We start from the raw sequence: 25,491 nt of genomic DNA, 5'->3' as shown, positions 1-25,491 counted from the left end.
ATCCTTTAACTTACCTGTTCGCAAAGAGTTGGTTCCCTATCATTATTCGAAAGTGATTAAATTAATACTGGTTTTGTTCTTGGTATCCTTTTTTTAAAGCAATTCTTTTTTGTTTGTTGTTGTTTGCCGGGGGAGGTAGTTAGGAATTAGGTTTATTTATTTAATGGAGGTACTGGAGGTTGAACTCAGGACCTCATACATGCTACGCACACACTGTACCACTGAGCTATACCCTCCCCCGCTGGTATCCATTTTGAACACATGGGTTTAAATATCCTTGATATGTCTTATTCCATTGCAGGACATCCTTACTGATGGTCAGATGATCCCATCTTTGGGCCAGGGGCAGTTTGTTCAAGTTGGTTCCTGAGTCTTTGATAGCTGCCTTGCTTTTTGATATGATAAGATATAGCAGCCTCATTTCTGCCTCAGACCTGGGTTCAGCTACTTTTCCAAGAAGCCTTGGTTTCTTTGAGTGGGAAATGGCATATGTAGACACCTTCCCTCCCCTTCCCTCCCCTTCCCTCCCCTTCCCTCCCCTCCCCTCCCCTCCCCTCCCCTCCCCTCCCTTCCCCTCCCCTTCCCTTCCCTTCCCTTCCCTTCCCTTCCCTTTTTCTTAATCCTTTCTAATAAAATGGGAATTTAATATATACTTCATACCTGATTTTTTGGGACGGTTTCATAGAAGCCTCACTACCTCCAGAATTAGCATGGCATATTAACACTTAGACTAATTGATAAGTAAATTATTATTTGACTGAAAGCACAAATTTGTTATAAACCTCAACATATATTTACTTTTGTATATAAACTGTTATCTAAGAAAAACAAAATGGTAAATTAAGAGCTTAGACATACTAGACAAGGCTTTAACTTCTAGGCTTCAGAAAGATGTGGGAACTTTTTGAAGAAATTTTACTCGACACTTTTCTTCCATGCTCAGTGCAGGCTTGCTTTTCAAGTCTCAGTCTGACAAAATGTTCCACATAGGGCGCTACAAAGGGTCATTTCCTATTGTAGCTGTTCCTTATGTGCCAAGACAGAGGCCGTCTCGAACTCATGCCTGATGATTCTTCCAAAGATGTCTTTTATCCAAGCACCAGGTCTGGCTTTTTCTTGAGTGGTCTGAAGGAGCCTTAGGGCATCTTCTTTTTCCTGGACAACTTTAATGCGTCCATGGAATCTAGCTAGTCCTTTTCCTAACTGTTCTGGACTTGGCATTGGCAGTCTCTGTCACTTAGCCTTCCATTCTATAGTTAGGAGCATGTGTTTTTTTATTTTTTTTGGTAGGACACACCAGAGTTTATGTATCCCTCCATTACTTAGGTTCCTTAATTGCTGACAGGTCCATGAAGCTCCAAGTTTCAGTTTTTCTTCCCCCTTTTCTTTGGCTCATCAAAAATTCTTCTCATCCTTTCCTTGACAAAGTGATATAAAGTAATCTATGCTGATGAAAAGATGTGACCTTTGGTGTATTCTTAAGCAACAGTCTAAGAAAAAACTGCAGTCTGTGCTAGCTGGGGCCTGAGGAGTTACTGATGACTTGGAAGCCTTCTGGGGAGCTGAGAGTCTTCTGCAGAGAACAGCCAAACTGCACCAGTCTACTTCCTGTCTCTATGGATTTGCCTGTTCTGGACATTTCATGTTAAATGGAATCATTTAATATGTTGTCCTTTGTGACTGACTCCTGTTGTAGCATATATCAGTATTCCATTCCTTTTTATGGCCAAATAATATTCCACTGTATGAATATACCATATTTTGTTCATCCCTTTATCAATTGATGGACATGTGGGGTTTTTGGCTATTAGGAATAATGCTGCTATGAACATTCATGTACATGTGTTTATGTGGTGAAAATTCTTTTTATGTCTTTTTTCCCCCAGTGTCTTTCTCGAGAAGCTGGTGGCAACATGAGCATTCAGTTTCTTGGTACAGTGGTAAGTATGAAAGAATTATTATTTTGTATATTCTCTTAATTTACAGAGAGAAAAAGTTAACTAGTTTTACCCCATGATTTGAACTTGACTTCACCACGGTTTTATTTTTCTATTAAATGAGATATCTTTGTATAAGAAATGGGATCTTTACTGTGTGGGGAAAGTTTCCATGATAGAATAATTTTAGCTGTTTCTTACTAGAGAGAAAATAGCTTTAAAAATTATTTGCAGTTTATTGAGTATTTTAAGTGCTTTTTCTCCCATTTTGAATAAAAATAAGACTATTTTATATAAAATGCTTTTGAAAATAGTGACCTTAGTGGTCTGTGGGGTTGGGGGGGGTTGGGGTTTTTTTCTCAGTTTTCCTTCCAGCATGTTCTAGTAGGTCCTTTTGAATCCACATTTCTAATGAAATTGAATCAAAATTTTGTGTCTTGATTTTTTTCACTAAGATCCTATTAATCATTTCCCATAATTATACTTATATGCATATTTATAAGCATCATTTTAATGGAACTATATTTAGCATTCTGGTGAGTAGATATGATATATTTTACTTATCCATGACTCCCAACCATTAGGTATTTAAGTTACTTCTAATTTTTTTCCATTACAAATGGTGTTTTAATGAACAACTTCATGTGTTTTGCTTTTTTGATAGTTTGAATTATTTTTAAACATGTATAAGATATTTTCAAAAATATATGAGATATGTTTCCTCCTAAATAGAGTCAAAACCATGAATAATTTTATAGCTTAGTATACATGTTGCCAATTGTTTCTTAGCTCTTTAGAACACCACTCATTGTCTATTAGAATGACCACTTTAATTAAATGAATGATTGTTTAAATTCAATAGTGCTTGATAGGGAGGGTATAGCTCAGTGATAGAGTGTGTGCTTAGCATGTACAAGGTCCTAGGTTCAATCCCCAGTACCTCCATTATAAATAAATAAACACATACATACATACATACGTACAAATAAAGCTAATTACCTCCCTCACCAAAAAATTTTTTAAAAATTCTATAATAGAGTGCTTTACAGTTTCCAAAAGTTTGACACAGATTATTTCATATAATCCCATAACTCTTTATTCCTACCCCTATATTGCTCATCCCCACTCCCTCTCCCCACTGATAACCACTAGTTTGTTCTCTTTATCTGTGAGTCTGCTTTTTTTTGTTTTACTCACTAGTTTATTGTATTTTTTAGATTCCACATATAAGTGATATCATACAGTATTTGTCTTTCTCTGACTTATTTCACTTAGTGTAATGGCCTTCAGGTCCATTCATGTTGCTGGAAATGGCAAAATGTTATTCTTTTTTATGGCTGAGAAGTATTCCACTGTGTACGTGTATGTATATGTGTGTGTGTGTGTGTGTGTGTGTGTGTGTATACACCACATCTTCTTTTTCTATTCATCTATTCATGGATACTTAGGTTGCTTCCATATCTTTACAGTTGTAAATAATGCTGCTATGAACATTGGGGTGCATGTATGTTTTTTAATTAGTGGATTTTTTCTTCATACCCAAGAGTGGAATTGCTTAGTCATATGATAGTTCTAGTTTTAGTCTTTTGGGAAACCTCCATGCTGTTTTCCATAGTGGCAGTACCAATTTCCATTCCCACCAACAGCGTACGAGGCTTCCCCATACTCGCCAACATTTGTTACTTGCGTTCTTTTTGATGGCCATTCTGACAGGTGTGAGGTGATATCTCCTTGTGGTTTTGATTTGTGTGTCCCTGATGATTAGTGATGTTGAACACCTTTTCATGTAGCTGCTGGCTGTCTTACATTTTCTTTGGAAAAATGTCTATTTAGGTCCTTTGCCCATATTTACTTAGATTATATTTTTATTACATTTTGTTTGTGTATTTTGTTTACATGTTTTTGGTGAAGCTGTGAATTTGTGTATATCAGATAGTATAAGCTCACAAAGAAATGAAAGAGGTCCAGTGTTTTACATAACGAGAATTCCTTACTTAAACTGGGCTTCATGGTAAGGATGCATATTTTGTCACTACCTTAAGAATGCAGAAGTTACCATTTTATTCCAAATTTTTGTATTGCAATCATTGTTTATATTTAATTTTTAAAGTACCAGTATTTTTAAAGCACTGTAATATTGAGACAAACATATCTCAATAATACCGATTTATTTTTCTTGTGAAAACAATGCATGTTACCCAAAAGAGAAAAGAAGTGTAGCCTGCACTGAGTAGCTTCTTCATAGCCATGCTGTTGGCATTTACCCAAGGACTCTTGAGGAAGTATCAAATTATATGTCTTTGAAGCTTAGCCAGAGATCTTAATGAAACCAAATCATGCTGAAGTTCTTAAAGCTAATTTAAACCTCAAATTGTACATTTTAAATTAAGTTTTTATTGATAATAAATATACTTTATTTCTTATTAGCCTTGAAAGCTTGAGTGATAATATCAGTAAAATAAACATGTTTTACAAAGATTTACCATTAAGAATGGTATTAATATGACCCTTGGTACACTAGCACAATTAGATTTCAAAGTAAGCATTTACAAAGTAACAGCGATTAATGACAACCATCGAAAACAATTTTGAACTCCATCAGTTTAACTCAGGAGGGTAAACTTAATATGATAATTCATCTAGTTGAATTGTATCAGCTTAGCAGGAAAGTATGTAAATATGTGACCCTTACCTAGTTTCCAAATGGATGCTGTGCTGATAGATTTATCAGTTCCATTAAAGAACTTGAGGGAACTTTGGAATTTCAGCAGTTGTTCCCTTGGAGGCTGAAAACCCAACCTGTTCTCATACTGGGACCATTCTGGTCTGCATATTTCCATAATTTGCCTTTGCTACTAATATGACAGCAAGACACAAATAACTGTTTCTAATAATATCAGATGGAGTTGTGGAGGACAGCATTTTAATGCAGTAAAAGACCTCCCCGTGGGGTTGTTACTGCTACTATAGAACAGCAGCTACACAGTTGCAACTGTAGTCTCTTAATTGATTCGTTTAATTAGCAAGAGCTGAAGCTTTGGCTCTGTCTTGTCATCTGATATCATAGGACCCAAAATCTGCATCATTCATATTTCTAGATATATAACCACCATCAAAAGTTCTGCTTCTTCTGAGAACGCACTTATGGATATTGAACTTTTAATAGAATAAACTCCCATTTGTTTAAAATCCAAATAATTGGAAAATGAAAAGAACCAGGTTTGTTATTGCTTTTCTTTACCAGTACCCTTTTGAGAAGTAAATTATGCCATGCATTTTTGGTTATTATTGTCTGCCAAAAATAAACATCCAGAGAACTTCTGTGGTCTTCCATACCTTATAAATCCATGAACAGTCCCTATATTTACATGTCTGACTTGTGGCTAATCTTCATTTGCCTTTTTCTCCCTTCTCTGTCCCATCTCTTTCTCTGTATCAGTGGGGTTTCAGGAGTGACAAGATGGCTTATTGGGTTTCTTGCATGCTAGTCTCACGTCCCAGCCTGCCTTCGCAGCCACCCTGGGTCCTGCTGGCTTAGCCTTTCCATGTGTGCTCACCCCTTAATAGGACACCTAACCGAATTACCCCTGGGACTTGCCCTGCCTAACCCAAGATGCACTGGTCCCAGGTTTCTCTGAATGGGGAAAAGAGGGGGAGCTGGGAAGTGTCTGGCACAGAACCCCAGAGCCCTCATCAGTGGCCACTTTCTTCCTGTACACTGAGGGCTCCATTCCTCCTGGGTCAAGCTTTCCTTATTCCTGACGCCTTTTCTGTCCAGCCATAAAGCAGGTCGTGGCCACAGGCTGGACATGTTGTGGAGGGTTGATGAAGCCTCTCTGTTCTTTTGATACATTTTATAATGCTAAGAAAAAAAGTAAATCTATAGCATCTCATTCCTGCGTTTCTCCCCAATATTCAAAATTTCAGCCAAAATGTGAGGAAAGTAAGATTTTATGAAATAAGCTCTAAATGCAGTCTTAATCTTGAATATCATTTTTGTGGTAATGTGTTCTGTGTATCATGTAACCAACCTAAGCATAAACCTTTAGAATTTTAAGTTTACTTTCTAGTCTTTTGAAATTGGCATGTTGAATATAATTTGAAAGTGCAGTTATCAATATCCCATTGTGTGATGCATTTTGAACAAAAATTTAAAAGAAACCATGGACTGCCTGCTCCACTACGTGCTAAGAAGTGTGCCAGGTGAATGTGACTTGGTCTCTGCCCTTAAATAACACACCGGCTGCAGGTAAACACAGACAAACTGGTATCGTGAGTCAACGGGAAGTGCTGAGATGAGCGAAGCAGAGGCTGATGTGCTGACGGAGAAAAGTATACATCTGTTAGCTTTACCTTTTCTCTTCTGATACCAAAACTGTTTGTAACAGTAGATAAAGTATAGCCCATAGGGCATAGCTCTTTGATTAAGATCAGACATTCCTTTTTTTTTTTTCAGTAAGTATACATAAAACTGAGCGTTTGTTGGTAGTAATGGTAGTCAGTCATCTCACATTGATTGATCATCTATTATGTGATAGACACTGAGTTCTGGCAATTCAGAGGAAAAAGACATCTCTGCCAGCAGTGACCTACTGTCATCTAAGGATATAGAAATATTAATGTGAAAAGAGTGATAATAGAGATTTGTATGAAGTACACATACTCTGGGGCTTGGAAAAAGGAAATGGAGGGATTGTGAAAAGCTCTCCAGTGAATACGTTTGACTCATGCTTAGACTTTAAGGATGAATAGAGTTTGTAAGCAGGGAAAGGCGTTTCAGATAGAAGGGAACAGCATCTGCAAAGGCCCTGAGACAGCCTGTTCAGAAACTGTACTCTGTGATGATGGTGGAGAAAGCAAAGGGAATAAAACAAACAAAGGTGCAGAGGCTTGAGATTGTCTGTGTGCTTGAGGAAGAGCAGGCTGACTAGTGAGGGTGGCAGGCAGGCGGCGAGGTTTGTGTGGGAGATAACCTAGAATGTCAGGAGCGTGGTGTTGCAGGGCCAGGCTAAGGAGAGTGGACTCTATTCCCTAGATTTTGAAGGATTTGAAAGAAGAGAGTCTCAGTATCACCTGAGGTGTATTGTTTTGTCTTGATTTTAAAGAGAGCTTGAGGGAGTGGGCAAATAAAGAAGAGGTACATTTGAGAGCCTCCTCTCATGGACCCAGAGTCCAGTTTTATGTATTAGGCAGAATTGAAGGTGATTCTGAGGTTTCTAGATGTGATAATTGATTATGAGAGCCAAGCAGGAGGAAGAGAAGAATTAAATGAGAGGAAAGGTGGGATGGATAATGAGTTGGGGTTTTGACCATTTTAAGTTTGAAATGCCAGAGGGGCATCTGTGATGTAAAGGAAAGGTCGGGAAAATGATGAAGGGTGAGCACATCAGTTGGTGCTTTGTTAATATGAAGAGGTGGTATGTGAAGCCTGCAGTAGGTGAGATGCACGAGGCGACCGTGCAGAGAGGGAGGACAGGCCCAGAAAGGACCCTGGGAAATGCCCATCTCCAAAGGGGAGGCTTCTAGAATCTCTAATATAATCATTTAAAATGACATTATTATCTATTGTCCAAATCATTTCTATTACATGTGGCTATTGGAAGCCAATTTTGTGCAACCTCAATCATGATTTCACAGTATCCTAGGGTGTCTCTAATTATTTCAAAGTATCTCAAAATCCTGCTGCCATCTGCCAGAGATCCTCAAAATAAAATAAATGTTAATGGATAACATAATGCCTTACATTTGTGTGATGCTTTAGGGTTTCAGAATGCTTATTTGATTCCATTCAGTTTCTAAGATAGACAAGCCATATAGCACCTTAGGGTTAGTTGTAAAAATAACACACATGACACCCTTGGAAATGTTGTCAGTTTAAAATATTTCCAATTACTCAGTTACATGTTCACAAGAAATTTCTGTAAACTACCAAGCTGTTAGTGAATTCTGGGGTGGGGAATAGGGAGAGGTATACTAAATAAAGCTTGATTTCTTGGGTTAGAATCTCCTATCTCCCACTTACTAGCTTTGTGAACTTGAACAAGTCACTTAACCAAAATTGTCTCCAGACGTTGCCAAATGGCCCTAATGGTGGGGAGGGGGCAAAATCGCCCCTTGAGAACCACTGGCCTAGACGAAATTTAATAGTTGGGGTTTCAGAGTTTTCTTTCCCATTTCACTAACAAATATAATGTTCTATAGATGAACTCTTTAGAACAAATAGAGTATTTCTCAGTGGCCTAAAGCTTGCAAGTTCTCGTATACATCCTGACCTGCTCTGATGACTTGTGCAGAGAAAACGACAACCAGCATGAGCTAGCCTGGTGTTTGACTTGCTTTAGGAACATGCTTAGCTACTGGCTGTGTGGGAGTGTGTAAGGGTTACTCTTTCTTAGTCTTCCCGGGTCATAAACCAGCTGTGGACAGCCATTCCTGAGAGGTAGGCCAAGCTCTAGTTTGTATAATTGCATTTGGGTCCTTTTAACCATTGGAATAGCCATCCTGTTATTGTTTACCAGAGACCCTCACGCCCTGAGTACACAGTGAGACTGTGTAGTTCCTACCCTGGCTCGGAAGCCACTGCTCTTGAACGGCCCCCACTTTGCAAGTCCTGTCGTGGTCCTGGTGAGACGCAGCAGGTAGAGCACGTTACATGCGCCACCTCACGATGGCGTCTGCGAAGAGATCCTTTTCCGTTCTTTGCCAGCCAGCATCTGATTGCCCAGCTCTTGAGTGTTTTGTGGCACTTTCCCCCGGTGCGTGGGAAGTACATGGCAGGATGCCTGGCAAGCTCTGGGAGAGTCCAGTAGTCATTAGTAGCTCAGGTATGTATTCTGAGAGGTAGCTTTCCCAAGCCAGCATGTTTTGTATGGTATAAATTCTCAAGATTGTAGGGGACAGCTAAGGTAATTACTGAGGCATCAGTGTTAATTACCTAGGTACTTACCAAGCATCAGGGGACACGTGAAACTGCCAAGTGCCCTTGTTTGAAATGGAACCCCTGCCTAATGTTAAGTGTAGGGAAACAATTAGTGCCTAAGTTCTAACAGTCTCCCTTGGAGTCCACTGTGTCCTAGAGCTTGGACCACCTCTTTCCTTTTTCAGCTGCTCAATAAAGCAGCCTTTAAAACACGAGTGGCCCTGAGCACCCAAAGTGTGCCTCCTGCTTCAGGCTCGTCAACCTCGTTTAATCCCCGCAAGCACTGACATTATCGGTGGATCCCCCCCCAACCCCCGTTACAGCTGAGGCAATGCCTCTGCTCTAAACTTACAGATCAGTGATTTGTCTCAATGGCTCATACAGTAAGGGTAGCCCAGGACTCAACCCTGGATCTGAGCACAAACCTTGGCCTCCTTCACACCAGCACCTGCGTGGTTGAGATTTAGGTCTTCTTGGGGCCCTTCGTGCTTCCGTATCACTCCTGACGACCTGGTGGTGAGGAGGTGGGGGGACTGACCCTACTCTTCTGTGTCAGAGCTTGGAGCCTGGTCGCTTAACGGGCTAGAGTGCTGAAGGTCTGCGTCCTCTGCTTCCGCACGTGAATTACTTTCATACCGGGGGGGAAGGGGGTCCTTTTTTAGAAGTAGTAATATTTATCAAGTAATTACTGTAGATAATAAAAATAGATTAAAATTGCAGTTTGATATATATTTGATGTAAAGCCTCTCCTCTTAATTAGAATGTAAGAAAACTCAGCTGATATTTAAGGCGGTGAGGGTGCAGCTTACACGTTAGTGTATTGCGGAAGATTCATCATTCTTATCTAAGTATTGAACCTCTGTTTCTCTACCCTCCACTACTTTGTTAAACCAGACTTTGAGCCCCCGTGGAGGATTTTAGGAATCATGCAGGTAGTTTCTGAAATATAGGTGCCTGGCAATGTTTTGCAGAAATGCAGGTCTAAACCAGTGATTCTCAACCCAGGTGATTTTGCTCCCTGGGGGACCTTCAGCAATTCTGGAGACATTTTGGTTGTTGCAAGTGGTGGGCTGCTAGTGGAATCTAATGGGTAAATTTCCTTAAATTTATTGCAAGTATCACCAACCAAGGAGGCTCCTGAACATCCTACAGTAAACAAGAGAGCCCCTTACAGAAGAATTATCTGACTTAAAATGTCAGTAGTGCCGAATTTGTGAGTCCTTGTCTAGATGATAATTATGCAAAGGCACGTGAACGTCTCCCCAACCCTTCACAAAGCTCTCTGACACTCTGCAGACTTACTCCCGTGTGTCCCTGGGTAAGCAGTCTACGCCGTTCATTCTGGTTTATCTTACGTGGCCTTAACTTGTAAACTGAGAGAACTGCGGGCATCTTGATTGTATTAGAGGAAGAACTGGGCCCCAGGCACGTGCATGTCATATATATTGTTTTACTATTTTGTCCTCATATTGACGACTTTCTATGTGTGCATTTTTGTTTTCACAAAATGTTGACCAATCAGTCCTATAAATTATGTTTTCTCCTGATCAGTGTCTGCAGTTATGATCCAAAGGACTTTGATACTGGTTTTTTATATTCTTGATTGTATCTACATTTCTTTTCCAAAAGACCAAACTTTTTACAGTTCAAGCTTGCCCATCAGTAGAGTTTTCTTGTTGGATCATTCCTATTAATGCCACAGCCACTTAGACTAAAAGATCAATTAGATATTGTTGTATGAATTTATCAATTTGTTGAAAATAAACCTACATAAATACATGCTGTGTGCTCCATGTGTGCAGCCAGCATGTCTGAGCTTTCAACAAAGCCTGTATCTTCCAAATGGCAGCTCTCGGGGTTGGAAGGCGAGCTTGTGAGGAGGTGAGAGTAGTGGGTGCCCCGGCAGGAGCTTTGTGGCCTCACCTCTCATTGGCCCCCTCTCCCCTCAGTGTCCCTCTCACCGTGCAGTCTGGGTCCTGGCCCTCAGTGCTCCCTCCTGTGTGGACTTCCTTTGGCAGGGGTTTCCAAAATGTCCCTGCGTGATTTTAATTTATGGAGGTGACTGTGCCAGCACAGAGGGAGGCTAATGCTACTGAAAGAACATATTACCTATATTTCCCAAGAGAAGGGGACACCCCGTGCCACACAGGGCCACTGAGAAAGCACCAGTCTTGGTCGGGAGGCCAAAAGGAGTGAGGGGAAAGCGTGGGCAGGAGCCTTTATTGGGTTCCTGCGGAAAGGCCAACTCAGGCAGGGTCAACAGTTTAGGACTGGCTGGTCAGAACGGTGTTGGTGGGTTGGGCTCTAGGGATGGTCTCTAGTTGCCTGGTGTCTGTCCCTGAGATGACGGAGGGCAGGGAGACGATGACTTGGTGTGTGAGTTTGATGCCTAGTTGCCTGTGAGAGGCGTGCTCCCAAGTTCTGGGGCGGGGGGCAGGTTCCCTTAGGTGTCTCAGGCCCCTAACATAAAAACACTACAAGATACAGAAAATTTCAGAAACTATGATTAATACACAGGGAACCTGGAAACAGTCAGATCCGAGGGAACTGGTGTCCAGTAACTAAACTCACAAAGACTGATGTCTAAATCGGAATGTGTGTATATTAATTTGAGGTGAGGAAGATTTCTCCCAGTGGCCGTATCTTTAGGTCTGCCCTCTAGAACGCTAACCGAATGGCAGTACAGGAATAAGTAGGAAGCTAGTTAGCGTAATTTCAGAACTCGTCTGGGTTATGTGATAACAAGGGCAGAGGGAGGCTAGTGCACCTGTGCTGTGTGGAAACCTGGCACATCTCTAGTAACCTTCAGCAAGACCACCCTTCGGGGTCCACCTCCTTGCCTTTTCCCTTTCCTGTACTACCATCTTCCTGCAGAAAGGACTCATGCAGTCAAGCAGGCTGCAGCTACCCAAACTCTCATCACAGACCCATACTATATAGAACTAGTTCTGCTTCCCTTAGGCTGACATGCAGATCCCTTGGGTTGAAATTTTGAGTGTCCCCAATCTCTCTGGTCTTATACTTTCCTAGGTGATTAGCATAGCACTTTTGTGTGGAGTTTTACAAGGATGGCTTTCAGAATTTCCTAAGAATCTTCCATTTCTTAGGCAACACCCTCCATAGTAAATATACTCAGACAGGGAAAAAAAAATGTATGGGAGTTGCCCTGAAAGTCCTCATTTCTAGCCCCAGTAATGCTTTAAAGTGGTTGTATGACCTTCCTAAACCTCAGTTTTCTTTGTTGTAAAATGAAAGGTCGAGGTCAGTGACCTCCAAGGTCTTTCCTGGCACCATCCTGCTCTGAGAATGATTACATTTGTCACCATGTGCACAGTGTGCTTCGCAACAGTAGCAAAACATCATACATGCAACTTATTACCATTGTCTTTTTTTTTTTTTTTTTTTAATTTCCTTGAGTCTCATTTGGGCAGACGTCAGTGGCTCATCACACAATGCTCCTGTCACTTAATTTCAGGGGGCAGCACATTTTGCTGCTACAGGCTCAGAGCTAATAATCAGGATTATATGTCCTGCTCACTGTGACTTTTTTGTGGTTTCTGGGGAAAAAATGCAGATGCTTTTCAATTATTCTAAGCGAATTTTGATTAACCCCCCGGGTGGAGTTCCGTCTGCCACCTGCCGCGGAGAAGCGAGTTTTATTGAACAGAAGGTATAGAATCGAATTGCTCATATTTGTTTTCTTTCTGGAGCCAATAGTGTTTCAAGCAAAAGCATTTTAGTAAATATTTAATAAATATCTCTCTAAAATCGGTCAAAAATGTTAGAAATTAAACTTCTTTTGTTCTTCAGCTTCAAATGCAAGTAAGTTAATTTGCCTCTTAAGTGGAATTTCCGAGTTAAATACTCCCATTTTTCTTTTACATATGTAAAAAGTAGTTATTTTTGACTGGAATAGTCAACATCCTGCTTACTACTTAATTCTAAGTGTTAGCACTTAGAAGCAGTTTCCTTACACTTTTTGCAGCATTGCTATTTTTGTGGTGGTTTTTGTAGATATTTTGCATGTTTACTGTTTTCTCTAGTGTGTGTGCATTTTTACCTTTTGCTTCTGGTCAGAATACAGGTCTTTGATTTATAGAGAATTTTCAAATGGCTGCCTCTAAAGTGTTTTTAAAAAGTTTTATTGAGATATAATTCCCATTCTGCACAATTCACCCATTGTTCCAAGAGTACAATTAAGCATTTTTTAATCTATTCACAGAGCTGGGCACAGTCAGTTTTAGAGCATTTGCATCATCCCAGAGAGAAGCCCCAAACCCATTAGTAGTCACTCCCCATTTTCCTTCAACCCTGCCAGCCCCTGGCAGCTCTCTGTCCCTGTATATGTGCCTCTTCTGGACATTTCATATAAACAAAACCGTAGACGTGTGGTCTTTTGTGACTGGCTTCTTTTACTTAGAATGTTTTCAAAGGTTCATCCATGTTGTAGTATCAGTACTTTTTTTTTTTTTGCCAAATAATTTTCCATTTTATGGACATACCACAGTTTGTCCTTCAGTGTGGACATCTGAGTTGTTTCTGTCTTTAAAGTATTATAAATACTGCTGCTATGAGCATTCCTTTATATACGTTTTTGTGTGGTATATTTTCATTTCTCTTGAGTATATACCTGTGAGTGGGGTTCCTGGGTCACATAGCAATTCTCTGTTTAGCGTTGTGAGGAACTGCCAGACTTTTCCAAAGCAGCCACATCATTTTACATTCCTCTCAGCAGTAAATGGGTGATTTAATTTCTCCACATCCTTATTTTTTTTTTTGAGGTATAACTGACATATAACATGATGCTAATTTCAGATGCACAATGTAATGATTCAGTATTTGTGTCTTGTTAGATGATCACCACAATGAGTCTAATTAATGTCTGTCTTTTAATTTTTAAAAACTAAAAAAAATTTTAAATTAAAAAAAATTTTTTTAATCTGATGTCTTCTTGATTCTAGCCACCTGGTAGGTGTGAGGACAGGAATCATTTTTAAATATTTTCCATGTGGGATTTCTTCTTTTCCCTAGAACTCATAATAAATGTAAAAGTAGCCAAAACTATGTATTAGTTGTTTTGTTTATTAAAACAAACTTAACCCTACCAAAACAACAATGCAATACATTTTAATTATTATATATTTTCTGTGACATTGTTATCTCTTCCTTCCTCAAATAAAATGTTTTTTATTTTATGCAAGCGGTTCCTTTTATTTCTCTAGGCTTTTTTTTTTTTAATGGTAGCACATACTGTGCAGGAAGGTCATTACATAAAGAGAGGGAAAAAGAATAATCAGCATAGAAGAGAACATTAATGCTGTTTGAATAATTTTTTAATAGGCATCTTGTAACATTTTGAGATTTAAACCAGCTAATATTTTTTGCACATTCCTGGTTAGTCCCCCTTTTGTGCCTGTGAACTGATGTTTTGCTTTGGAAACTCAGATAGTGAAAATACTTGTCAAAGCTTTAAATACCAGTGCTTTAATTCTGTAGTCATTTAGGTATTAATCCTGTTCTGTAGACCACCTACATGTGTTTGTAAGGACTGTAATAACTGACACTGTATTTAATTAGCCCTAATATTGTGTAGAAGGGAAAACATATTAAGCATCTTTCCGAGTCACTAGTTCAAAATGAGCAGAAGCTCGGAGGAAAGCGTCCTTGTCTATGTTCCACTGTTACTTTGCATAGCCGTGGAAATTTGTAATCCATTTCCTCATTCATTGATTCATTCACTCACTCAACAAGTATTTGTTGGGTGCATGTTATGTGTCAAACAATGTTCTAGGTGCTGGGGGAATGGACCAATTTCAATAGGACAGAAGTGTGAGTCACAAATGAGTATTCAATGGCAACCAGCTGGTATATACAGTATAGTAAGGAAATACTGCTATGTCCATAAAAATCACCTCTGGTAGCTCCTCATAGCAAAGCCGGAGGACGTGGGGGCCAGTTGTCAGAGTACCCTGTTGGGTGGGGCAGGGAAGTTGAATAAGGAAGAGGATGAGACCTTTGGATTCTAATGTTTGTCACTTTATTGTCCCTTTTTAAAGCTAAGAGCCATTTCATTTCGTGGTGTTAAGTCTCTTTCCACAAATGTAGAGCTCTTGCTTCGCTTCTTGAATTTCATAGTGGATTCTGTAATATTACTTCAATTATGTACATCCCTACTGTTGATCCACAAAAAGTAATCTACATGTTGATAATGGGGGAGATTATATGTGCAGGGGGAGGGAGTATATAGGAAATCCCTGTTACCTTCTGCTTAATTTTACTTAAACCTAAAAAAGTGTTCTAAAAAATAAAGTCTGGTTTTTTTTAATGTAATTCACAGGGTAGTGATTGAGGACATCTGCTGTTTAAAGTCAGACAGACACTTATTTATTGACTATTTGATCTTAGTTTTATTTACTCTCTCTAAGCCCAGTTTCCTGGTCAGTAAAACAGTAAAAACACCATCTACCTCACTGGCTGGTAAGAGAATGAAATGAGAGAATGCGTGCACGACACTTGGTACAGTTCCTGGCACAAAGTAATCACTCAATAAATTTAACTAGTGTTATGGAAATATTACATCCAGGAGTAAAGCTTTATTCACCCTTATGAGACACAACCCTGGGAACTTTCTAGTTGCCATAGCTGTTTCCTAAGGGCCACTAATTTAGGTCTAGAATCTGTAACTCACTCAGCGTGACTTGTTCTCTGTTTCTTCATTCTATGAACATTATTTATGAACATTTATGGATATGAACATTTCTAGAACACGGTCTTTTTCCCTGAAGTATCTAGTGTGTGGATGCCTCCGCTAGGTTGTCAGCTGGGTAGAGTGGTCGGGGTGACAGCGCCCTGCAGACATGGGGTGACCGTGGACAATGGAGGGTGGTGTTGGAGACCAGGGTGGGCACGGAAGTGGGGCACTGGCAGGGATTCGGAGTTGAGGGAGAATTCATTTTCTTATTGGGGATGACTCAAGCTTGTTCTTAGGCTGAAGAGAAGGAGCCAGGGGAGAGGAAGAAAGAGTAGAGTTGATGCAGCAGGGGGTTCCATTGAGGGGGAGGACAGGCCGAGAGCCCACGTGAAGCACCCAGGGTGACCCGGAAGAAGGGAAGAGCACTGCCTCTCTGGCTGGAGGATGGTGCTAGGGATGCGGCAGGTCTAGGGAAGGTTGTAGGGCGCCGGGCTATTTAGGGAGCCCAGCTGACTCTGTCCTTTGTGAAAGTGTTAATCCATTTAGTGATAGTTGATGTAACAAGCTTTTCGATTTCAAAAGACCAGTGTGAGCATAAGTGTATTTCAGTTTACACTAGTTTAGAGTGAAGATTCATACTATTTTAAAACCTGTATGTCATAGGTGCTATTTTCTGTTTATTATCTGTGTCTAATAACAGAATTAACCAAAAGTGACTAAATTATCCAAATTTGACTTCGTACTAACTTCATGCTTGGCTTACTCAACATCCCTGAAGGTCAGCAAGAGATAAATTTGGCCCAGACTGGTCTTTTCCTGCATTCATCACTTAAAAAAAAAAAAAAAAAAAGAGCACTGAGAACAAGCCATCTTTTACTTTTATAATTTTTAATCCATCATTAAAAGTACAACTTGCTTTATGATCTAAAGAAATACCATCTGAGTCTTTATATTAGGAATAAAAGTGAACCTTTTAGGGAAAAAAAGAGCAGAGTTTAATCTGCATCAGCCCTTTGATGTATTTCTAGATTTTAAAAAGCTTCCCGTTGTTCCCAGCCACGGAGAGAGCGATCCAGTCACATGTCCAGCAATGCTGCTGTCCTTTCTCCTCCGCACGTGCTGAGCTGGAGACGCTGCTCCTTCGTGAATGGCCAAGCTTGACCATTGCATCAGGATGTATTAGCTCAGGTGCTGGCCCACAGGAGTTTCACTTCCTGCTTCCCCTTCTCCAGGCAAAGACTCTTAAGTTAATGATCGGTTTGGGAAAATAAATTATATTCCCTGTTTTCTCTTCTCTTTAATATTTCTTTAAGATGAAGCTGCTCTTGGTGTATCTAGGGGGCTTTATTGAGGAGTAGAAAAATGCTAGCTGAAAAAGGCATGTTCTTTTATAGTTACGAGATAGAGAATGCAGTAGGTAAGTTCTGCTTTTAAATAAAAAAGGAAATCCTATTTGAATTCTCGCCATTTTCAGTCTTTTTACTTCATCCTTCCTGGTAACCTAGTTTTCTATGTTAGAGAAGTTGCTGAACTTTATTTACATGTCAGCTTCTTGATGAGCACAGCTTTTTCTGTTGTGATGGTGAGAAGGTGACGGGTTGATGTATGTTTTTAATGCCCTATTGATCGACATTATTGCCAGAAGTGGTGCTTGGTGCCAGCTAGTTTCATAGATGGGAGAAAACAATCCAGGTTTCAGTTTCACAAATGGATAAACAAAACCCAAAGGAAAAGGAAGCAATTCGTTAGCAGTGGGCCACTGTGCAGAGTAGGATAACCTGCCTTCAAAGATTTTTGTCTTGAACACTGTAATATAATGTTTAATAAATAGTTTACTTCAAAGGACTTCACTACAAGAAAATAGGCAGCTTTCCTGCTATTCTTGTTTCTGGTTCAGTTTTACTATAAGTAGCTCATATCCGGCCCTCTGTGGTCTCAGGTGGTCATTTGTGTTTATGATCCTGATGCTGAAGTTGTAAGAACTATGACCCTTTTTTAAGTCAATAGCAGATACGCGGTGGGCTGCAGGAACTGATTGAGGCTGTCCTGAAACCCTTGACACTTTGACCCAGCTTACGGAAAGTGCGCAGACGCTATAAGCAGTGTGCTCGTGCTCATGTCCTCCAAAAATAGAAAACTACATTTACTGAGGAAAGACTAGAAAAACTCATCAAAATGCACCTCCAGTTTTTGATGTATTAGGATCACTCCTGCACCCCCCTTCGAAGCGTCTAAACACTGTGTTCAGTATCCTCGAGATAAAAGCCTGAGGTTACAGAGATCATTGGAGATGTTTGAATTTTTCTTTTTTTTCCCCTGTAGATACATTTGGCATATGTAGAATTTGAGAGCCCACTCAGTTTCTTCCAGATATTACCAGATATCCAGTAGACAGATGGAACTCAAAATGAACTCATAGAACTCAGAAAACAACTGTTGTTGTTTTGTTTTTCACTATAAATTTTAACCCAGGAGTATATTGGGTCTGGGTGGAGCCCAGCTGCATCCATTTCGAAGAGGCTCCCCCAGAGATTCTGGTGACTACCTCTGGAAAGTCACTACTGTTACTCTTGTTACGTATGGTTTGGTTTTGTTTATTTTTTATTGCTGTTTAATGCGGTGATAGGACCTAGGGCCATTCTAAGAAACACAGACTTGAGAAACTTTCACACTGGCTTACTCCTCCTCTCATTCCTGTTCCTTCCTCTCGCTCACTGTCTCTTTCTCTCAGTCAGTGCAAAACTGAAGAGGATGCGCTGCTGTCAGATCTAGCAGTCTAAGCAGAGGGGCCGGGGAGTGAAGAGGAGGGAAGGGGGTGAGTGGAGGGAGAAACCGCCTGCACCCCATTGCTCTCGCGATAGCGGGAAGGGTTTTATGGACTGGGCCTTTTGCTCTTGCCACGCAGTGTGAACAGTAGTAGCACTTCAAAGGAGACATTCTATTTCAGATAGATTTGGGAAATGCCAGGTTAAATTGAACAACTTTAAGACTTCTCAATCTTTACTAAACTGATAACTCATTTTGAATCTCCAAGAGGGAATATAGAATGCGGTATTTCTCAACTTACTTTGACCACTGAATCCTTTTATTCTCTGTGTGTGTATTAACCTTTCCTAAAACTCATTTTGTAGTAAACATAGGAGATGTTGCCTTGGGACTGTTGAAACTAGGAATTGAAGGAAGCAGGATGGCCTAGAGAACTGAGAACAGAAATAATACCTGGAACTCCGATGGACTTGGTAAAAGAGACCCTCTCCCCTCCCCCAGAGTCCCCCCATAAAGCTGTGATCTTACAGGAAGCACAGTAGCAGGATTTATAGGAACTTGTCTCAATTAGAGTAAGCTATGTTCTCTGTCTTCTACTTCTGTAAGTAGGAATTATACAATACATTGCAGAAAGGTGACCCCACCCAAATGTTTCAAATACGTAGGTACTTTTAAAATATGGTTAGTGTTTAAAACACATACATATATTGGCTTATTAGTAATTCTGTAGATTAAAAAATACTTTTAAGAAACAATAACTCTCTGACTTCAGGTTTTGAAAAATTTTGCAAGGGATATCTCTTGGAGATTCATGGTGCACATTAGCATTTTTAAGTTGTGGAGAAGTGCTGTAGTAATGAAACCTGTTACCCAAATTAGTTCCCCAAATCTGCTTTACCATGGGTGATTTCCTTGTCCCCCATCTTTTATTTTTTTTCACATTACCTATTAAGAAGCCCTAGGGGTAGTGTTCCTTGGAATACCTTCGGGAGGCAGTGCCCTAGATCAGGGGCAAACTGCAGTGCACCACTTGCTTTTGCAAATGAAGTTTTATTGGAACATAGTCATAGCTGTTCATTTATGTATTCTCTGTGGCTGCTTTCCCACTGTGGCAGAGGTGAGTAGTTATGCTTGAGTATGACATACAAAGCCTAAAATCTTTACTGTCTGTCTGGCTCTGTAGAAAAAGTGTGGCTGTCTCTGCCCTAGATGATTAGTTGTAGGTATGTGTATGTGCAGATTAATTTCACCCTCTCTTTTTTGTACTCCAGCACTAATGCAGACGATTAAAAAGCTAATGTAGGTATATGTATGTGTGTGCATATGTGTAGATATTCTCAAATTTTGTAAAATGTCAAGTGTCAAATAACACTGTCAACCAAGAATGGATAGAAAAGCCAGCCAAACCTGTTCATTATATTTATTGTGTCAAAACAGAAAGCACTGGACAATCAAGAAGATAATTTTACAGGCAAAGCAAGAGGGAGATGGTTATTAATGAGGAGCATCTCAAAGAAAAGGAAAGGTTTGCATGGTATGGAGGCTGGTACACAAGGGTCATGGCGAGTCTCATGGGGTCATGGGGAAGAGCGGACAGTGAGCCTTGCCTGACTCGCGTGGGCCTTTAGCCAATTACCAGACACAGAAGAGTGGAGCATTTTGTAACTCCTTCTGCTTTCCAGGAACACAGGATTCAGGAAAAATTCAACATTGTCAACTAAATCAATAAATATTATTAAATGCCCACTTATATATAGTTCTGGCACTAAAATGTGGTTGTTTTCTAAGGTTCTATCCAAAGCCACCTCCATCTCTTTCTGGATTTGATCTCCCATTGCTTCTCCTCCCTGTGTCATAGTCCACACAGCTTATGGTAAGGCATTGCTTATTGAAATAGAGATGGCAGTTATGAATCAGAGCAGATATATACCCCCATCTTTTTTTTTAAAGGAAAGAGATATCCATGGAGTTATATAATGGAACTGGTTATGTATCAGTTTGCCACTGACATATTACTGTGGCATTACTATCATTTTTTCCATCTGTTCAGTCTTCATGTTAAGAATAATTGCCATAGGCCTTATTTATTTTTTGAATCAGTAACAGATTCCATTCATGACATTAAAGCAGAATAAGACCCTCACACTTTGAAAGATTAGCTCCTTTTAGAACATGTACATTTGATAAGTCTGTTTGAATGGCTTAAATGATAAGAACCATCATCTGATGCTATGAACGAGGCACCCGTCTAAACATTCTAAAGTTTTATTGAAGTCTACTTTACAATCAGTAACATTTACCCCCCCCCCGGTAAATTACAAGTTAATGATTTTTGGCAAATTTATAGAGTTGTGCAACCATCACCGCAATCTAGTTTTTGAACATTTCCATCACCCCCAAAGTTCCTTTCTTCCTGTTTGCAGCCAATCCCTGCTCTCACCGCCAGCCCCAGGCAACCACTATAAATATTTTATACTTATTAGCTAGTTTACTCCTCATAGCAATCTTGTAAGATAGGTTACTATCCTTGTCTCAGTTTTACTGCTGAAGAGAGAGAGATGAGGGCCCAGGCTGCCGGGGCCGGAGCCCTCTGGGCCACTCACTGAACCACCTCAAGGCCCTGTTAGACCACAGGCAGCCCGGCCCCACCCTCAGAACTCCTCGTACCTTCAGCCTGGGTTGAGGCCCCCAAGTCTGCACGTCTCGCTCACGTTGCTGGTCAGAGGACCCTGCTTGAGAACCACTCGTCTGTATGATCCCAAACGTTGTGAGAAATAATCACTCCTGTGATGGGTCTGTTTTGCATGCTTGGCCCAGATTGTGCCAAGTAGCCTTGACAAGCAAATATTGCTAATCTAGGGGAAAGAAATGTATGTTGTGAGGCTAAATTATAAACGTAACCAGTAAATCCCATCTGAAAAGTGATGTTTTCAATCACCTTTCAAGTGGCACTGCGGCTTATTTTGTGTGTGAACCGCTTATCTGTCAACTGTTTTGTAACTTTTAATTCGAATGAGTTAACATCACGTGACTCAGCTCTTTCCATTTCTGCCTTTTAAAAAGCAGCAGAGATTCAAAGCAGCAAGAAGCAGACCCAAACTTTGTGCTTATGCCTCTAGTCACAAGCAAAAATGTAATGGGTAATTTACCCAAATAGAAGGAAAAAAGAATGAAAGAAAAAAGGAAAGACTGAAAAGAAAGTACTGACTCACTGCAAACAGCTGCAAAATGTTGCCCTTGGGATAGAGGTTAACTCAATTGTGAAATAATGGCCAAAGCTCACACTCTTAATAACTTTATCTTAGCCCTCGAGAAAGCGCCTCCGTTTAATGCGCAATGCTTGGCAGAAGGTGCTGCAGTTTAGCGGCTGGCTCAGCGGGAGGCCGGGATTGAAAGCCCTCCAGTTGTACAAACTCATTTGCATTTGTAACACTTTTATTTTCAGTCTCCTCTAAATGAAAATATTTTGGTGTCTTTCTCCCAATTTTTTTAAATAAAAATATTTTAGTGAATATGAGTCTTAAGTGGCGGGGGGTCAGATGGCTTCTCATCCCCCTTAAAAGACTAAGCGGAAGCGCTGATGGCTCTGCAGAGTGAGGCAGGAGCGAGCACCCGGCAAGGTCAACTGGAGGTCCCGTTTCAGAAGGTTTTTGGATGCAGGGGAAGAATTACTTAGAGAAGGTTCATTTGCTTGGCGAGAAGGGGGTTCGATGTGTTTCTTACAAAAAGCCAGCAGTTTCCTGCTCCTCAGTAACTGCTCAGATAGATGGTCATTTTTCTAAACAGCAGAAAATAGTCGAGTCAGCAGAAGGGTGTCTGCTGTCTCACACAGCTGAGTGAACAAATGAAGTGCCCTGGGGCCGGCCCCCTTGGGCTTCCAACCGTGGGCGGGGACCTTCCTGGCATTCGCAGACCTCCAGAGGCCTCTTGGTTGGACACAGGGTGCCTTGGGTGCCTGCCCTGCTGCATCCCCTTCAGGGTTCCATCAGACCCTCTGAGCAGAGCCTTTCCTGAGCACTTCTCAGTACACCTGAGCCACATACCAAGAGGAGAACTGACCCACTCAAAGTCACTTGGCTCTTAAGGCTAACACCAGCCTTGATCAAACTCTGCGCCTCTCCTCCACCCCCTACATGTACACACAGATACTGTTCCTGAACCAGGTCCGCTTGCCTGATGAGCAGCAAGCCAAATGCTGAGACGTCGAGAAAAGTGTTTATTCACGAGGTAGCCTAGCAAGGACATAGGAAGACAAGCCTCAGATCCATCCCCCTTGAAGGTGAGGGGCTTGGGATATTTATGGGGTGAGCAGGGTGGTCTTAGGCGTATGGAAAGGTGCTTGGAGGCAGGGGGAAAGGTGAGCTGACTCCAAGTTCCTGTAAAACAACTGGGCCGCCTGAAGCTGGGAAGCTGTGCAGTTTAAGAGGGAAAAAAAGAAAGGAGAAATAACTGAAGTGAACTTAATCAAGGAAGGCAGTTTATAAGCAGAGGGAGCACGCTGTTGCCCTGTCTGTTGCTCTGCAAGAGCAGCTCAGGAGCTCCTGTTGGCATCGGCTGACATTAACTCAGTGGGGCACAGTTTCAGTGCCACAGCCCCAGTTCTCTCACTCTCCCAGTGTGACTTGAGAAAACCCTCCCATGGTCCAGGTTTGGATACATAGAACCAACCAAAATAAAGGCTGAGGTATTGGTCACCCTCACACGTGCAGATCCCAACCGTCTTGGCATGAGTGTTGCTTGAGTTTTGCAGAATGTTCATATTCTGCCGTCTTTCAGGAAACAGGATGCGTTTCAGCTCTGTGCCTGGAGAGTGATGTTTTCCTCCTTCCCCACTGCCCACTTGCTTGCTTTCAGCTGCTTTTTAAAGTAGGCTTTAAGATGAGAGTCAGTTCTGTGTCATTCAGACGTGGAGGGCAATGGCAGATAAGAAAGCAAACTTGAAACATTTCTGAAAGAGGAGGAGGAGATGATGTGGTGTGTTGCCCAGCTCTCCAGCACCCCATCTTTCTCCCAGAGCATTGTCTCTTCCAGGACCACATTCAACATTAACTTTCCTATGACATGGATAGTTGGAGACGCCAACCCAGGCAACCTTGAATTTAGATGGGAGACTCCTTCAGGACATTACAACTTGACAGATACTTCTAGCCTTATCTGCTGAGGAACCTTTCTGCTTGGACAGCCGGCTGGCTTCCTCGCGATCCTGTGACAGTCTGTTCTTTCCTGCCTCCTCCACACCTGAATCATACCATCCCTGTCCAAGAAAGCTCACTGTCACCTCTGCTTCATCGGAATTATTTCACTCTTACTCCAAGGCTGATCTCAAATCCCATCTTCCCCATAAGTCCTCCTCTGACTACCTTAGGCCCTTCCCTCTGAAATTCTGCGGTATTTTGTTTTCTTCACACAGAGACTCAGTGAAGCTTGCCACTAGGAGTGCCTCAGCTGGGGGCAGCTGTGTCCTCCAAGGGACGTCTGGCAATGTCTAGAGACAGTTTAGGCTGTCGCAGCTGCAGGGGGTGCTTTGACATCTGGTGGGCAGAGGCCGGGGACGCTGCCATGGGAAAGCTGACCTCCGTGTTTCTGGGCCTAGCCTGGGCGATGTAATGGGCCGCGTCCTGGTAGTGCGTGAAGAGGCGGGGAGAGGCGAGCCCACCACAGGGCCGCCTGTTCTGCTGTCAGAGAGCCCTGTTAGAAACCATTCCCGTATGCTGGGTTGAAATCTGTCTTCCGTGGCTGGGCCAAGAAGTCAGTTCTTTCCCTTCCTGGAGGTGTTTATGGAGAGCTCCCTCCTGATCCCTGGCACCTCTCTCAGCCCTCACCAGCCTCCACGTTCTGCCTGGCCCTGCGCCTTGCCTCTCCGCCTTCATCTCCCCCAGACATCGTGGTCAGCATTTGGCGGCGGGCACAAAGTCTTCTCCCGCCGTGTTTCAGAGCCCTGTGGCCAGTACATTTAATCCTGTGACAGAGAATGCTAACTCTCTGAGATGACCAGCCCCACGGACGTGACACTGCTGCCGGCGGTGAGCGTCACTAGACACCAGTTGTAGTCCTCGTGCAGTGTGTTGTCTTGTATTCTGTGTAGGGTATTTGTAGGACGATTGCCTTTAAGGGAGTGATGGGTTTTTTAGTTCGTGAAGACGATGAGGAAAATATTTATTTGTCAAGCAGGCAGATAGCTCAGCACTGTTCACAGTGTTCTTGCTTCTCGTTTATGACTGCACAATAAAGAAAATATCTTTTACTGCTCTGCTGTCCAGTTTGTTGGGTTAATTTGGGAGATAGTGTTGGTGACCTGGAATTGTGCCAACTTCCAATTAGCACTCTGTGTAACCACTGATTTTGCTTTAAAAGTAATTACTGCAGGGTTTCTCATCTACCCTGAACACAGTGCATACTTTTCTAATCCCACAGTTTATTCCTCTCATCTCAAAGGAAATTTTTCTTTTGGTTATTGTACTTTAAAATTTTTTAAACTTATCTTGATGTAACTTAAGTCTTTTGGAAAAGTTGTGAAAATAGTACAAATGATGTCCATATAGTTTTATCAATTCCTCACATGTTAAATTTTATCATGGTCGCTTTATTGTGTTCTCTCATTCTCTCTGTATAATTATTTTTCTCTGCACCATTTTACTAAGTTGCTAACAATACTGGTGTGTATTTTCCAAGGATAAGACAACAGTTCCTTATATAACCACAGGGCAGAAAATCAACACTGATACAGCATTGTGGCCTTACCTACATGCCTTCCATATTTTTCCAGTCTTTTATAGTACAAGAAAAAATGTTGTCTTTTTCTGGTCCAGGATATAACTCAGAATCACATGTTACATTTAGTTTTCATGTCTTTTAGTCTCCTTTAGTCTAGAACAGTTCCTCAGCCTTTCTTTGCCTTTGGTTACCTTTACATTTTTTAAGACAGACCATTTATTTTGTCACGTGTGCCTCAATTTAGATTTGTCTGGTGTTTCCTCCTCATCAGATTAAGTTACACATTTTGGTAGGAATAGCACAGAAGAGATGCTTGTCTGTCTCAGCGTCTCACATCAGGATGAGGGGCTCGTTTCTGTTTTTCCCATTGCTAGTGCCACTACTTCGATTACTTGGTTAGAGTGGTGTTTGTCTGGTAAAGGAATTTCAACATAATATGGTAGGTAAGACAGACAGACAACCAG

The 25,491-nt window shown here is 41.3% G+C and overlaps 1 protein-coding gene and 1 pseudogene across 5 annotated transcripts in view; one reads left to right on the top strand and one right to left on the bottom strand.

Moving 5' to 3' along the window:
- The window catches only part of PCCA (propionyl-CoA carboxylase subunit alpha), a 330,985-nt gene that overhangs the window by 271,350 nt on the left and 34,144 nt on the right, over positions 1-25,491 (top strand). For 4 of the 5 annotated variants that reach the window (XR_001367552.2, XM_006195197.2, XM_032496718.1 and 1 more), the window contains one exon: positions 1,887-1,940. Coding sequence is in view for 4 of the 5 variants with exons in the window: in XM_006195197.2 (XP_006195259.1) it covers positions 1,887-1,940 (54 nt within the window). In the remaining variant the exon portion in view is untranslated. Of the gene's footprint in view, positions 1-1,886; positions 1,941-16,575; positions 16,834-25,491 lie in introns of those variants that run through there. The other variant, XM_032496716.1, reaches the window with a different exon arrangement.
- Positions 774-1,842, bottom strand: LOC116668666 (annotated as a pseudogene).

The sequence above is a fragment of the Camelus ferus genome, chromosome 14, assembly GCF_009834535.1.
Source record: "Camelus ferus isolate YT-003-E chromosome 14, BCGSAC_Cfer_1.0, whole genome shotgun sequence".
NCBI classification, from domain to species: domain Eukaryota; kingdom Metazoa; phylum Chordata; class Mammalia; order Artiodactyla; family Camelidae; genus Camelus; species Camelus ferus.
This window is presented reverse-complemented; position numbering and strand designations above follow the sequence as displayed.